The 16,875-nt window shown below is 32.8% G+C and overlaps 3 protein-coding genes across 3 annotated transcripts; 1 reads left to right on the forward strand and 2 right to left on the reverse strand.

Moving 5' to 3' along the window:
- Window positions 1-480: 480 nt before the first annotated feature.
- On the reverse strand, window positions 481-1,560 carry LOC106796444 (uncharacterized mitochondrial protein AtMg00810-like). The gene has a single exon (XM_014768724.2). It carries the CDS (start codon window positions 1,558-1,560, stop codon window positions 481-483), a length of 1,080 nt encoding a protein of 359 aa, XP_014624210.2.
- Window positions 1,561-3,821: 2,261 nt separating this feature from the next.
- On the reverse strand, window positions 3,822-4,565 carry LOC102668860 (uncharacterized). Its single transcript, XM_006599905.1, has one exon. It carries the CDS (start codon window positions 4,563-4,565, stop codon window positions 3,822-3,824), a length of 744 nt encoding a protein of 247 aa, XP_006599968.1.
- A 1,107-nt stretch (window positions 4,566-5,672) lies between these two features.
- Window positions 5,673-16,223, forward strand: LOC102669000 (receptor-like protein EIX2). Its single transcript, XM_026126108.1, has 2 exons — window positions 5,673-5,919; window positions 12,973-16,223. The coding sequence occupies exons 1-2, from the start codon at window positions 5,673-5,675 to the stop codon at window positions 16,221-16,223; spliced, it is 3,498 nt and encodes a 1,165-aa protein (XP_025981893.1).
- Window positions 16,224-16,875: the final 652 nt, after the last annotated feature.

Genomic DNA, 16,875 nt, shown 5'->3' on the forward strand with positions numbered 1-16,875 from the left:
AGAGATATAAACCACAATGTTTTTTCTTTATTCTACAAATTTACTTTTGAAAAACTTAGTTTGTTTGCTTGTCTTTGAACAAGAATTAACAACGTATTCGTATAGTCGTACTATCATCACTGTTCCCGATCTTCATTTTACTGAGTTGTTTCATATCAGCAAAAATATAATGACCAATAGTTGTTTTCCAAAACTAACGTATGCACTTGTGCTGCTTTTATTGCGTGCTTCAGGTTCCATTCTTGGATTCAACTGTTGGAAGAAGAAGAAGATTTTATTTTATTTGCCACCCCAAAATACAAGAGTATGTTCCCCTATTTATACTATAATAGAGTGACTACTCATATAATTGCTTATTCAAGAATACTGAATGCTCACATAATTGCTTATTCAAGACTTTGTAAGTTATAACTTTACAACTTTCATCTTCCACAATTTAAGGCTCATAAAACTTGTTATTATTATTTTTCTAATTAATATCTAACATCCTCCCTTAATTGGAAAATTCTTCTGCACACCAAGTCTTGCTCGCAATCTTCTAAAATCTTCAAATTTGAGAGGCTTGGTGAAAATATCCGCAACTTGATCTTGTGTTTTCACATGAGTCAATTCTACTTCTTTCTTGGTAATGCACTCTCTAATGAAATGATACCTTGTATCTATATGCTTACTTCGTTCATGGAACACCGGATTCTTGGCAAGCTCTTGTGCAGATCTATTATCAACATAGATCTTTGTGCTTTCCTTTTGCAACAACTGAAGTTCCTCCAACAATCTTCTTAGCCAAATGGCATGACATGTGCAAGAAGTTGCAACTACATACTCGGCTTCACAAGTAGAAAGTGTTACAATGCCTTGCTTCTTAGAACTCCATGTAAAAACACAATCACCCATAAAAATTACAAATTCGATAGTACTTTTTCTATCATCAACATCTCCAGCAAAATCACTATCACAAAATCCCACAAGCTTATAGTTATTGGAGGGAGAATAAAACAATCCAAAATCAATTGTACCCTTCAAGTAACGAAGAATTCTTTTTGCGACTTTTAGATGAGGAGAGGTAGGAGTCTCCGTAAAGCGACACACAACTCCCACCGCATATAGAATATCGGGCCTTGTATTGGTTAGATACCTTAAACTCCCCATAAGACTCTTGAAGACCGTGGAGTCTACCTTTTCTCCTTCATCAAACTTTGATAACTTCAAGCCACCTTCCATAGGTGTGTTCACGGGATTGCAATCAAGCATATTAAATTTCTTCAACACTTCTTTTGTGTAGCTTTCTTGTGAGACAAAGATACCATTCTCTGTTTGCTTGACTTCCATTCCCAAGTAATATGACATGAGTCCCATATCTGTCATATCAAATTCACGAGACATGGACTCCTTGAAGTCTTCAAACAAATTTGGGTTATTGCCGGTGAAGATAAGGTCATCCACATAAAGACAAATAAATAAGACATCACCATTATTAAAAGCTTTAACATAAAGAGCATACTCATTTGGACAACGAACAAACCCATTGTCTTGGAATACTGTCAATGCCGAGTATTTCATGCCCTCGGTGCTTGCTTTAGACCATACAACGCCTTGTTCAATTTCAATACTTTTCCTTCTTGACCTTCGATGACAAAACCCATTGGTTGTTCAACATAGACATTTTCTTCAAGATAGCCATTTAGAAATGCTGATTTTACATCAAGCTGAAAAATTCTCCACTTCATTTGAGCTGCCAAGGAAATAAGAAGACAAATGGTCTCCATGCGGGCAACCGGTGCAAACACTTCATCATAATCAACTCCATATTGTTGCTTGTAGCCTTTAGCTACAAGTCTTGCTTTGTGTCTCTCAACCTCTCCTTTTGCATTCTTCTTGATTTTGAACACCCATTTGACTCCAATTGCTTCATGACCTTTGGGAAGGCTTGATAACTCCTAAGTGTTGTTCTTCTCAATGGCTTTGATTTCTTCTTCCATGGCTTGTCTCCACCTTTTGTCTTTCATTGCTTCATCAAAGTTTAAGGGTTCACTGTCAACAAAAAGATAAAACAAATCATATATAACTTCAATTTCATCATATAATTCTTGAATATTTCTCATTCTTCTTGGCCTTTCACTTGAACTCCCTTCGGAAGATGATGAGGCTTCATTGGTTGAAGGAGTTGGTGAAAGTGCTGGAGTTGAATCATTTGGAGTCAAGGCTTCTTCATCTATTTCTTCAAAGTACGGGAAAAAATCATAAGTGTCTTCTTTCTCCTCCCAATTCCATGTGCCTTCTTCAGAGAACTCGACATCTCGGCTCACAATTGTCTTTCCATTGTTTGGATTGTACAATTTGTAGCCTTTTGAGCTTGCATCATAGCCAATGAACACATGTTTCTCACTCCGATCATCAAGCTTGAATCTTCCTTGGTCGGGTACATGAGCATATGCAATGCTCCCAAATACTCTCAAGTGATCAACTCTTGGCTTCACTCTACTCCATGCTTCTTGTGGTGTTTGATCTTTGACATTCTTTGTTGGGGAGCGATTGGACAAATAAACGGCACATGCAATAGCTTCGGCCCAAAATTCCTTTGGCATATTTTTAGCCTTCAACATACATCTAGTCATATTAAGAATAGTTCTATTTTTTCCCTCCGCTACCCCATTTTGTTGTGGAGATCTAGGAACCGTTAGAAGGCGACGAATCCCATATTTGTCACAAAATTCATTAAATTATTTTGATGTGAATTCGCCACCTCTATCGGATCTTAGAGCTTTGATTACATAACCACTCTCATTTTCCACAAGAGCTTTAAAATTTTTAAAAACTACAAATGCCTCAGATTTTTGCTTTAGAAAATAAATCCAAGTCTTTCTACTATAATCATCAATAAAAAGCAAGAAATATTTATTGTTACCACATGAAGGAGGATTGATTGGGCCACACACATCGGTGTAAACAAGTTGGAGAGGTTCCTTTGCTCTAGAATTAGCTTCTTTTGGAAAACTCCTTCTTGCATGCTTTCCAAGAAGACATGCTTCACACAATTGATTAGGATGGTTGATGTGAGGCATCCCTTTCACCATCTTCTCCTCTCCTAAGGATTTTAGTGCTCCAAAATTCAAGTGCCCAAATCTCACATGCCAACACCATGATTCATCTTTTATGCTAGCCTTCAAACATTTTGCTTCATTGGTTTTAATGTTCAAAGTGAACATTCTATTTCTTGACATAAACACCTTGGCAATCAAATTAGAATTTTGATCTCGAAGCCATAAACAACAATCTTTCATATGAATTTCATACCCCTTTTCAACAAGTTGTCCCAAACTCAAAATATTGCTTTTTAGTTTAGGAACATAGTAAACATCCGTGATTAATTTGTGAGCACCATCTTTTAAAGAAATTAAAATGGTACCTTTTCCTGGGATTTACATCTTGGAAGAATCTCCAAAAGAAACATTTCCTTTCACCTTCTCATCAAGTTCCACAAATTTCTCTTTGCATCAACACATGTGATTGCTTGCTCCATTGTCAAGATACCATAAGCATTTGTCTTCCTTCTCACCATTATTAAGTGATAGTAGTAGTGTTGGCTCTTCAACTTCTTTATCTTCTTTATCATCAACAAGATTGACCTTCTCTTCAACATTTGTTCTACACTCCCAAGAGTAATGGCCATATTTATGACAATTAAAACATTCAACATTAGATTTATCATACCTCCTTTCATATGTTTTTTCATAATTGTTTCTACCTCTTCCTCTTCCTCTTCCACGACTTCTAGTGGATTGATGGCTCCTCCATTCATTATTGTCAAAATTATCACGATCTCATCTTCCTCCTCTACCTGGGCCATGACCACGTCCACGACCACGTCCACGTGCTTTTTGACTACTTTCTCCTCCATTTTCTTTCAAAGAAGCTTTGGCTTTGAGGACTTGCTCCAATGGCTCATCATGTCTTCTATTGAACCTCTCTTCATAGGCTTGAAGAGAACCCATCAATTGGTCTACGGTCATTGAGTCTAAATCCTTAGACTCTTCAATAGCACAAACCACATAATCAAATTTAGTGATTAAGGAGCGAAGGATCTTTTCCACCACACGAACATCTTCCATATTTTCACCATAACGCTTCATTTGGTTCACAATAGCCAACACCTTGTTGCCAAAATCTGAGATACATTCGGATTCCTTCATATGCAATGATTCAAATTCTCTACGTAGAGTTTGTAGGCGCACCTTTTTTACCTTATCAACACCTTCAAGGGAGGTTTTCAAAATCTCCCATGCTTCTTTGGATGTGGTTGCATTTGACACCAACTCGAACATAGCTTCATCCAAACCTTGATGAATGAAAGTAAGTGTTTGTTGATCCTTCTTCTTCGACTTCAACAAAGTCTCCTTCTCATTTGGTGACAAAATAGCCTCATTTTGAGGTTGGGTATAACCTTTCTCTACAATCTCCCATGCATCTTGAGAACCTAACAATGTTTTCATGCGACGACACCAATTATCATAATTCCCTTTGGTAAGACGAGGGAATTGAAACACACTCAAGTCATTGCTTGCCATCTCTCAACTCACAAAGTGTTTCTCTCTCAAAAATACAAGAGTATGATCCCCTATTTATACTAGAATAGAGTGACTACTCACATAATTGCTTATTCAAGAATACTGAATGCTCACATAATTGTTTATTCAAGACTTTGTAACTTATAACTTTACAACTTTCATCTTCCACAATTTAAGGCTCATAAAACTTATTATTATTTTTCTAATTAATATCTAACATCAACGGGCTTTCCAATGGTGTAGAAATAAAGTGCATAGAGATGGAGAGACAAGCACTGCTCAAATTCAAGCAAGGCATCCTAGTTAAACCTGGCATTTTGTCTACATGGAGTGACGACGACAGAAACAGCGATTGTTGAAAATGGAAAGGCATTCGATACAACAATGAAAAAGGTCATGTAAGAATCCATGATCTCCGTGGTCAGAATACATAATATTTGAAAGATGCAAACAATATTTCTTCATTGGTTGCCTTGCAAAATATTGAACATTTGGAGCATTCCTTCTGAACTTGGAAAGCTTTCACATTTACGGTATTTCGATCTAGGTGACAATCTTCTTTATGGAGAAATCCCTCACCAACTTGGAAAGCTTACACATTTACGATTTCTTGATCTCAGGAGTAATGATCTCCAAGGACAAATCCCTTATCAACCTGGAAAGCTTATACATTTAAAGTATCTGGATCTGAGTACTAATTATCTCCATGGTGAACTCCCTTAACAACTTGGAAATCTGTCAAAGTTGAAAGTTGAAGTATATTGATCTTACTGGAAATTCATCTTCTGGAGCACTCTGATAGGTTCCAACACTCAGAGTAATGCGGGAAATGAAAATAAAAAACAAAACAAAACAAGAATACTAAGGTAAATTGGATAAATTTTTTCTGTGTACTCTTCTCATTCATACTTCCTTATTTATACATAAACTTCTATCCCAAAAATGTAACTAACTTTGGCCTGTAGGGCTAATAACAAATTCATAACAGAATGTATATATTCTTTTATTACAGTAACTAACTAAATGGGAGGGATAGTGGATTAGGTAGTGGGGATAACAGAGTGGATTTTGTGCTTGCTTAGTAGCTTCAAATAAAGTTCCTGGAGCATGTGGGTTTTCTGGTATTCCTTCTGGGCCTGCTATGGTCCAATTCCCTGTCGCTATTATGCTCTTCATGTTTCAGTATGTCTGAATTGCTATCACACTCCCTTTCCAGGTTCGGAATCTTCCTATTTGCACACTCTTAGACTTGCTGGCAACTTTGATCTCAAATCTAAGGATGCAGAAAGGTTGTCTAATCTCTCTTCCCTAACAAATCTTGACTTTAATTCTTTGCATGATCTTAACTCCTCTCGTAACTGGCTACAAATGATCACCAAGCCTATTCAAAACTTAAGAGAGTTGAGGTTAGTGGATTGTAGTCTTTCAGATAATGATCACCAATATGCTGACATCCTCAACATTTCTAGTGTTGTTTTCATATTCTTTTGGAATCGTTGTTAAGCAAAAATTTAGTGAAGAGGATGCAGAAGTTGTCGCAAAACAGAAGAAGCCAGTGTATCTTACATTCTTGCTGTGTAAGAGAACACTTTTTGGTCCAAAAGGGTAGCAAATCACGACAGATGGTAACACGTGAATCATACTGCCGACCAATTAGATGGGTCCTTGGTTGAATTCATTGAATTTTATTCTGTAAGAATAGTTGTTTAAGAAAGTGATTATTTTGCATAATTAATTTTATACGCAACACTCACGGAAGTAAGAACGGATTGTTCAACACTCCAACCTGATAGAAAATGAATCCTTTTAAGTTCAAAATGTGTGTTTGACTTATAATTTGGAAACTGCCAACCTAAAATTGGTGATTGTAAATTGTTCTTGTTTACCAATAATAATATATTTGGGTAAATCAAAATAAAATTGTATTTGTACTTAATTTGAATCAAATCATGGTTTAGCAGTTCCATAAAACTAATAAATAGTGCTTTTGCAGATCATTATGAAAACACTAGTAAGTAGGGCCGTGGTCACAATTAATTTAGCAATTAGCTAAAGGTAACCTATTTTTTCTTTTCAATTTGGATTTGCAAATCATTATGAATATTATTTGTAAATGAAACCTAGTTTACAAAGTTGAAATTCATCCTCCTCAAAGGAATCCGTCATCATCCCTCTTGAGTCGACGAACCTCATTGTCGTTAACAATTCGTCCAACGTGTTTCTCTTTCTTTTCCTCCTCATCTAAGATCGAGATCAAAAACCCTAATAGATCGACATAAGAGAAAGAAGGAATATTAACATCGATTTTTTATAAAAATCAATATTAACATATAAATACAACATTAGTTTTCAAACAATACCAGTTATTATGAAAATTCATGTTAATATCAATACACAACATGTTTCAAAAAAATCGATATCAACGAACTCAACTTATTTATAATTATGTTTCTGTATTTTTGTAACATCGATTTTTATTAAATTGATGTTAAAATAATGACATTAAATGTATATTTTTTAGTATTATATAAAGGATTGTACCAAGCTAGATTGAGAGGAATTCAGAATCTGACTTAATTCTCCTCATGCTATTTCGTTGATCAAGGGTCCTATCATCATCTAGTGGTGTGTCAGTTATTAGCTTTTATTGTTAATAGAAAATAGAATTCTCGTTTTGCCGTTTAAAAAAATTATGTATTTCATTTTAAAAATAGCATAATATATAAGTTATATCAAATTAAAAATATTACTTAATATGTTTTTACCTAAAAATATTAATTAATATGTCACACTTTACCAACTAAGAAAATATAATAGTAAATTTGTCGAAGTACTTTGCACACATTAAAATAAAATTATTAGAGACATTTATAAAGATAGTAAAATATAATGAATTAATGATTGTTTGTTGGTCCCCGAAAAAATAGAGTGGAGCTTGGAGACCAATAAGTACATTACAGGAAATTAGTAAAAACGAATCTCTCAACGAATAATATGGTTGAAAATTTAATTTTTATTTGAATCTAATAATAATAGAATACGAATATTATAAATTTTATTGTTATATAATAATGATATATATAATAATTGGATAAATTATAGTTTTTATTATATTCATTCTGATTGTACGAGTATAAATATTGATATTTTTTGTATTTTTATATAAATATTATATTTTAAATAAATAGTGTGATACTTACATTATAATTGTTTTTCTTAAATTTTCACATGTATCGCAATATATTAGTACTTTTAAATAATGATAAAAATTGATATTGTTAATTCTTTTGATGGGTTAGAAAAATAAGCACACAATCACATCAAATTTAAAAGGTAAACAGAATGCATAGACTTTGAAATTGTTAGTCTTTGTAGAAATTTTATATCAAGACAAATTAAACTTGTATTTTATGTGATTTAGCCAAATGACAAATGATATTTATTGGTCTTAATTCTAAGTAGACTTTTATCAATCCTAGAAAGATTTAAAAATACTCTAACGTGCAACTAATGACGTATGTTTTCGAAGAGAGGAAAGAAAAAGAAAAAAAAATAAAAAAGGGTTTAAAATTTGAATTTAAAAAATTAGAAGGAAAAAAATTTAAATTGGCAGAAAGTAACACACATTTCCATCACTCTGCCTTTTATTTTTCTTCTCTTATACACCTTACACCTAATTTTATCTTTGAGGAAGACTAACAATACTCTTTTGTGTTATTTATTAAAATTTATAGAAAATGATGAATTTTAATAGTTTCACATATATATATATATATATATATATATATATATATATATATAGATATATATATATATATATATATATGTATATATATATTAGAGGTCAGAAATTCAAATTTATAATTTCTAACTAATTTTAGTCAATAATATACAACATTAAAAAATATTTTTTCTTTATAACAAAAGAAGAGTACTAGACAGTGTCACCAACAATATTTCTCTTCTTTTATATTTCCACCATCACAATCACTTTACCACTGAAACCACAACAACTATCACGCTGTCCCACAATTTTATTTTATTACATTGGCTAAGTGCATTATTTGCTTTTCCTTCATATAACTTTTAATTTGGTACACAATTAAGAGAATATGTCTTCTAGGCTTGAAGGGAGCATACTAAATGAATAGGAATTTTTGTCATTTAATTTATTCTCTAGAATAGAAAATATATTAGGACCTTAGTTTAGAGCATGCTAGAAATTTTAAACATTAAGATTTCCCTTATTTTTCTAAAATGTTTTTTTTATCATTTTTTTTCAATTTAAATATGTTTTTAGGTCCTTTAAGTTTGGATTGTTTTTGTTTTTTCCTCCAGATTTAATTTTTCTTTTTTTAGTTCCTCAATTTTTAAAAGTGTTTTTTTGTCCTCTTGAATGATTTTTTAAGATTTAAATGCATAACTTGTGGCATTTATTTGTAGGAAGAAGACTAAAAAATACTTTTCAAAATTACGGGACTAAAAATAAATTTAAATTTGGGGGATCAACAACAAAAGTAATCTAAATTTGATGGACCAAAAATATATTTAAACAATTATTTCAAGAAACTATGAAATTTGATTGAATTAACACCTAATCTTTGTAAGTTCTTGATACAACCTAATAGGTAGATTCTGATTATAAAATAAGAATCAATTTGAGGAATTTATTATTAGCATAAAGCTCCATATTTTGATTTCCATGATCAATGTTCTAATTGTGAGATTTTGATTAGGGATGCCAAAATAAGTTCAACCCATGTGATTGACCCATTTGATATGCTAAACAAAGTAAGATAAGTTTAGATTTCAAACCTATTATTAAAATAGGTTCAACCTATATATTTGGCGGGTTAAGCGCGAGTTAGGTTGGATCAACCTGTGAAGTCGACTTTTCTTTTGATTCTTTTTCTTGTATTTGTTATAACTCATTCCAACTTGTTGAGGAGGAGGGTTGTTTTGTTCTTTTTGGTTTTTCTTTTTACACTTTGTGGTTGCTTTGTTTCCTTTTATTTTTCTTTCATGAGTTTTCAGAGTGATGATTTGAACGCGGAAAAGAACATTTCAGGTGTGATTTTCACGTGGATTTTTGTTGATTATTGTGGGAGAGAATTGAAATTGATGATGAAAGTGTGCCATGGTTGTTTCATAACTGATGTAGAAAAATATTTTCTATGTTGGTTACCGTTGAACGATTGACAAGTGTACCAAAATAACACAAGTAATAAAGTTAAGAATAGAGATGTATAACATGCTAAATAAAATCAACCTATCCCTAGCGATGAACTAATTTTAGATACTCTTTTCTAGTTCTATTAGAAAATAATGTTTTCCAATGACACCCCCAAAACTTACTATGCAAATTAATCCATAAACAAAGAAATTAAGCACATGAAAGAATAATACAAAAGTAATAATATTAAATAGATAGGAAGAAACAATTACATTAAGAGTAGTTGGCTTGCAAATTTTCCAAGAATGAGAGTTTAACCTCTCATAGTCATAGGAAATCTTACTATTGCAAGAGAGATGTAAATATAAAGGGAAGAAGATAAGAAAGGGTGTGAAGGGAAGAAATGACTCTTAATGATAACTTTTTCTTCTTTTAGCCTTTGTCTTCTATAAGGAATTATATTCTCTTAAAATTTATGTGCATTTTTCCTTCTTCTCTCTCCTTCTTTTATAGGTATAGATCAACTTAATTTTCATGCAACATTCGCGCTTAGCGAGTATGATGTATTCGTGCTCAGTGCATGTCTCGTGCTAAGCGTGTCTTTACTTTCCTAAATTAGTCCTGCTTCACTAAGCGTGTTGTGCCCATTAAGCTTGTGCGCCTCGCGCTGAGTGCTTGAGATGCGCTAATATGCTCTTTTGGGCTTTACTTTATTTTCCCGTGCTAATTCTTTAGTAAGCATCATAAATTCATCAATTTTAATATTTTCTACAAAAAAACCTTAAATGATGTTAAAATAATAATTATTTGCATAAAAAGGAAGAAATAAGAGAGAGAAAAAAATATCAATTCCTATATCATTTAACTCCTAAATATACTTATACATAACAATTATCACTTGCAAAACAATTGATGTAAAAAAGGGAATACATTTTACATAGACAAGGTTTACACATTGGTTGTAGAATTGATTCAAAAAGTATGTTTCAACCGATGAAAAATATCTCCCCTCCATTGGTGAATTTAAAAACAAGTAGAAAGACTTTTTCATTTCTTGGGGACAAGTGCAAAGACTTGAAATTGCTAGTCTATGCAAAACATCCATGTAAAGACAAATTTTCACATGTATCAAAATATATTAGTACTTTTAAATAATGACAAAAAAAGATGATATTGTCATCTTCTTTGTTTTCTATCTCTTTTAATGGGTTAGAAAATTAAGCACACAATCACATCAAATTTTAAAAGTAAATGATTGCATAGACTTTGAAATTATTAGTCTTTGTGGAAATTTTCTATTTACACAAATTAAGCTTGCATTTTCTGCGCTTTAGCCAAATGACAAATGATATTTATTCATCTTAGTTCTGAGTAGACTTTTCACGGTATGATATCAACCCTAGAAAGACTTAGAAATACTCTAACGTGCAACGACTTTTTTATTTCTTGGGGATAAGTGTAAAGACTTAAAATTTCTAGTTTGTGCAACACATTCTTGTAAAGATAGATTAGTATTGCATTTTTCATACTTTGACGAAATAACACATCATATTTTTTGTGGGTTTAAATAATTGTTTTTTGTCCCTTTAAAATAAAGGATTCTTTTAGTACTTTAATAAAGATTTTTTTTATATATTTTAGTGCTTGTAATTTTAATATTTGAATTTATGGTTTGCTACTCCTTATCAATAGGTTATTATGTAAAAGTGATGTTGGTAGTTGATTGACTTGTCCACGATATCAATAGTTTGACATGATATTATATGTAAATTTTTGTGGTAAATTGAATTTTTAAATTCTCATATGTTTAAGCCTTGTTTGTTAATTTTACATAGACTTTTTCTAAGCATGGTGTGCTCGTTAAAGTGACAAACTCAAATACTTTTTATGGGAAGCTCGCGTGTCATTTAATGATATTATCAAAATTCCCTTGATAATGTAAAAATAGAATGATAGTTATATTTTTTATTTATTAAATTTTTTAACATCATTTTTTTTGTCGAATTATCTGATGAAATTTTAGTTATTACAACATGCTGCTACAATATGAAGTATATCTTCATGAACCTGTAATTAATATACGAAATCCTTTCATTACACAATTATATAATTATTGATTTTTTTATTATAAATTCTATTTTTTCCCTTGAAGAATGGCAAGATTTTGTAAGAGTAATTTTTTAAAAGCCATGTCTTAATTAAAGAAAAAAAATCAAATCACAACATATAAGAAATATGAATAAATAATTGGTACAATAAAACCTACAAACAAAAACAAGTTTAAATTGCTTATCACCAGGGTGTAATAAAGGAATTTCCTTCAAAAATACCCGACAATATTTCGGACGGAATAAATTGCGTGGGACAAATTCCATCAGAAATATCTTTTTTTTTTTGTAGTGATGGATTACTAAAAAAAAATTAGTTTGTTAATGGGGTGATTATAATTTGCTTATTTATTAGTATAAAACAAAGCAAATATCAATGCAGAGGATGAGAGGGATAGAAAGTGTGTTGTGGGTGAGTAGAGGTTTCTTTAGCCAAAAAGTTCGACACAAAGTTTCCAATTTTCTACCCCGTGCAAATCGTTGCTATAGTGTCTTTTGTTTTGCATTGACTTGGAAGTCAATTTATGCAAAGATGGAACGCAGATATCTCAAAGAAATTATTAAGGTTGTTACAACATTAATTGCCATCGAAATTGATTTGCAGGTCATTATCTCAGAACATATGGCACTTAAGTTTTATTTTAGTTTAATTTTGTTATTGCCAACTTTGAAATTTGGTCCCCCATTTTTTTTTCCTTGTAAATTTGGTCTTTCCCCATCTTAACCTTTATTCATAATTAATTTGATATTTAATATTTAACAGAAATGGAGATGGCAACACTATTGGATCAATATTTTTTGTTAAATATTAGATGCATGAACAAAAATTATATTAGGAGATTTGTGCTCAAGTGCAGGAAATTAAAATATATAAACCTCGTATAATTTTAAAAATAAAATTTTTGTAAATAGAAAATTTACTTAATTTTTTGTGTTGGATAAGTGAACGAGAATAAACAACTCTGTCACAGGCTCCATCTTTCATACTTGACAATTTAAGAGAAAACTGATCACAGTAACCAATCTTTGTTTTACTCTTAGTCATTTCATATCAACAAAAATATAATGAGTTGTTATTTTCTGAAACTATTTTATGCACTTTTGCTGCTTTTATTGCATGCTGCAGGATCCATTCTTGGATTCAACAGCCTTCCCAATAGCGCAGAAATTAAGTGCATTGAGAGTGAGAGACAAGCACTCCTCAACTTCACACATGGCCTCATAGACGACTCTGGCATGCTCTCTACATGGAGGGACGATGACACTAACAGAGACTGTTGCAAATGGAAAGGCATTCAATGCAACAATCAAACTGGTCATGTTGAGACGCTTCATCTCCGTGGTCAGGATACACAATATTTGATAGGTGAAATCAATATCTCTTCATTGATTTCCCTTGAAAATATTGAACACTTGGATCTCAGCTATAATAGTTTTCAAGGGAGTCATATCCCAGAACTCATGGGCTCGTTCACCAATTTAAGATATCTCAATCTCTCTGATTCTTTATTTGGTGGGAGTATTCCTTCTGATCTTGGAAAGCTTACACATTTACTGTCTCTGGATCTAGGTAACAATTATTTACTCCAAGGACAAATTCCTTATCAACTTGGAAATCTTACACATTTACAATATCTTGATCTAAGTGGTAATTATCTGGATGGGGAACTCCCATATCAACTTGGAAATCTCTCACAGTTGAGGTATCTTGATCTTGGTTGGAATTCATTTTCGGGAGCACTCCCTTTCCAAGTTGGGAATCTTCCTTTGTTGCACACTCTTGGACTTGGTGGCAATTTTGATGTGAAATCTAAGGATGCAGAGTGGTTGACTAATCTGTCTTCCTTGACAAAACTTAAGCTAAGTTTACTACACAACCTTTCCTCTTCTCATCACTGGCAACAAATGATCAGCAAGCTTATTCCAAACTTAAGAGAGTTGAGGCTATTTGATTGTTCTCTTTCAGATACAAATATTCAATCTCTGTTTTATTCACCTTCCAACTTTTCCACTGCTCTTACCATCCTGGATCTTTCTTCAAATAAGCTCACATCCTCAACATTTCAACTGTTGTCAAACTTTAGCCTTAATCTTCAGGAGCTTTATCTTGGTGATAATAACATTGTTTTGTCATCTCCTCTCTGCCCAAACTTTCCTTCTCTTGTGATCCTTGATCTTTCCTATAATAATATGACATCATCAGTCTTTCAAGGTGGTTTCAACTTCAGCTCAAAACTTCAAAATCTTTATTTGGGAAATTGTAGTCTTACTGATCGAAGTTTTCTTATGTCATCTTCTTTCAATATGAGTTCTTCATCTTCTCTTGTTTCCCTTGATCTCTCCTCAAATCTGTTGAAATCGTCAACTATATTTTACTGGCTCTTTAACTCCACTACCAATCTTCATAACCTCGTCCTTTATAATAACATGTTAGAAGGTCCCATTCCAGATGGATTTGGGAAAGTAATGAACTCTCTTGAAGTTCTTGACCTCTCCGGTAACAAACTGCAAGGCGAGATTCCATCTTTCTTTGGTAACATGTGCGCATTGCAGAGTTTAGACCTCTCAAATAACAAGTTGAAAGGGGAAATTTCTAGCTTCTTCCAAAATTCTTCATGGTGCAACAGATACATATTTAAGGGGTTGGATTTATCTTATAACCGGTTGACTGGCATGTTACCTAAAAGCATTGGATTGCTATCAGAGTTGGAGGATCTTAACTTGGCTGGGAATTCTTTGGAGGGTGACGTCACTGAATCCCATCTTTCTAATTTTTCCAAATTAGAAATGTTGTCCCTATCAGAGAACTCGTTGTCTCTGAAATTGGTCCCGAGTTGGGTTCCTCCATTCCAATTAAAATACTTGGGAATCAGATCTTGCAAGTTAGGCCCCACCTTTCCTAGTTGGCTCAAGACTCAAAGTTCTTTGTATAGGCTTGATATTTCTGATAACGGGATTAATGACTCTGTACCAGACTGGTTTTGGAATAACTTGCAATATATGAGAGATTTAAATATGTCTTTCAATTATCTCATTGGTTCAATTCCTAATATATCATTGAAGCTTCGTAACAGACCGTCTGTACTTCTGAATACAAATCCGTTTGAGGGTAAAATTCCGTCATTTTTACTACAAGCTTCCCTGCTGATTCTCTCTGAAAATAATTTTTCAGATTTGTTTTCATTCTTATGTAACCAAAGCACAGCTGCAAATTTTGAAACTTTAGATGTATCACACAATCAAATAAAGGGGCAACTCCCAGATTGTTGGAAATCAGTAAAGCAATTAGTGTTTCTTGATTTAAGCAGCAATAAATTGTCAGGGAAGATTCCTATGTCCATGGGCGCCCTTGTTAATATGGAAGCCTTGGTTTTACGAAACAATGGTTTAATGGGTGAGTTGCCTTCTTCTTTGAAGAATTGCAGCAGTTTAATTATGCTGGACCTGAGTGAAAATATGTTGTCGGGTCCAATACCATCATGGATTGGAGAAAGTATGCATCAATTGATAATCTTGAACATGCGAGGAAATCACGTCTCAGGAAATCTACCCATTCATCTCTGTTATTTGAACCGTATTCAATTGTTAGATCTTTCAAGGAATAGCTTGTCAAGTGGAATTCCATCATGCTTAAAGAATTTGACTGCAATGTCTGAACAGACCATCAACTCAAGTGACACTATGTCTGATATATATCGGAATGGTAAGACTTACGTTGTATTAAATGGTTACATATTCGGAGGTTATACGCTTGACATAACATGGATGTGGAAAGGTGTGGAACGGGGGTTCAAGGATCCAGAGTTGGAGCTCAAAAGCATTGATCTTTCTTGTAACAATTTAATGGGTGAAATACCAAAAGAGGTCAGATATTTGCTTGGGTTAGTTTCTTTGAATCTATCAAGAAATAATTTGAGTGGAGAAATTCCTTCTCAGATTGGGAATTTAGGTTCACTAGAATCACTTGACTTGTCAAGAAATCACATCTCTGGGAGAATTCCATCTTCTCTTTCTGAAATTGATGATTTGGGAAGATTAGACTTGTCACACAACTCTCTTTCTGGAAGAATCCCATCAGGAAGACATTTTGAAACCTTTGAAGCCTCCAGTTTTGAAGGAAATATTGATCTTTGTGGCGAACAACTTAACAAAACTTGTCCTGGGGATGGAGATCAAACAACAGAAGAGGGTCAAGAACCACCAGTCAAAGTTGATGATTCTGTTTTCTATGAGGGATTATACATGAGCTTGGGGATTGGATACTTCACTGGATTTTGGGGCTTATTAGGGCCATTACTACTGTGGCGTCCTTGGAGAATTGCTTACATCAGGTTTCTGAACAGATTAACAGACTATGTATATGTATGCTTATGGTGAATGTGGGAAGTGTTGCTAATCTGTATGCTTATGGTGAATGTGGGAAGTGTTGCTAATCGCTCCGAGGCAAAAAGGTATGTTCTAGATTTTATTTTTCAGGTTCATGGTTTATGTTTTGACTTTGTTTTATATCAACATATCAAAAATTGTTTTACCTATAAAAAAAAGGTAATATGTATTTCGAACAGAAAGCTCATGTTAACCGTAAACCAATTGATAGAAGTTAATAATTTATTTCTTCATCCAATTGAGATTTTTTTTTGGTTTTGTTTAAAAGAAATTGTTTCCTACCTAGCTGCAACATATGGCACTCTTAATTTATTATGTGTCATTTTTTGTGTCTTCCTTACGAAATTCCCTATTTTGACTCTTAATGAGTGATGAATTAAGTTACTGAAAGCTTTTTCTCATAGAAAATTTGGGAAATAATTATTATTCTCAAATCACATATTCTTCCATTTTCACATCTTTTTATGATGCAACCATCTACACTTTAAGAGCGATTTCTTGTAACATATTTTAGTTCCGATGTACTGTTTCTGCAATTCTGCATATAAGACTACCTTGTTCTATGGCCCATGCTTCTCTTATACATTCTACTCAAAGGCAATGATTACTATAATTTTTTGAAACAGATACAGTTTATTTCGAT

The sequence above is a fragment of the Glycine max genome, chromosome 16, assembly GCF_000004515.6.
Source record: "Glycine max cultivar Williams 82 chromosome 16, Glycine_max_v4.0, whole genome shotgun sequence".
NCBI classification, from domain to species: Eukaryota; Viridiplantae; Streptophyta; class Magnoliopsida; order Fabales; family Fabaceae; genus Glycine; species Glycine max.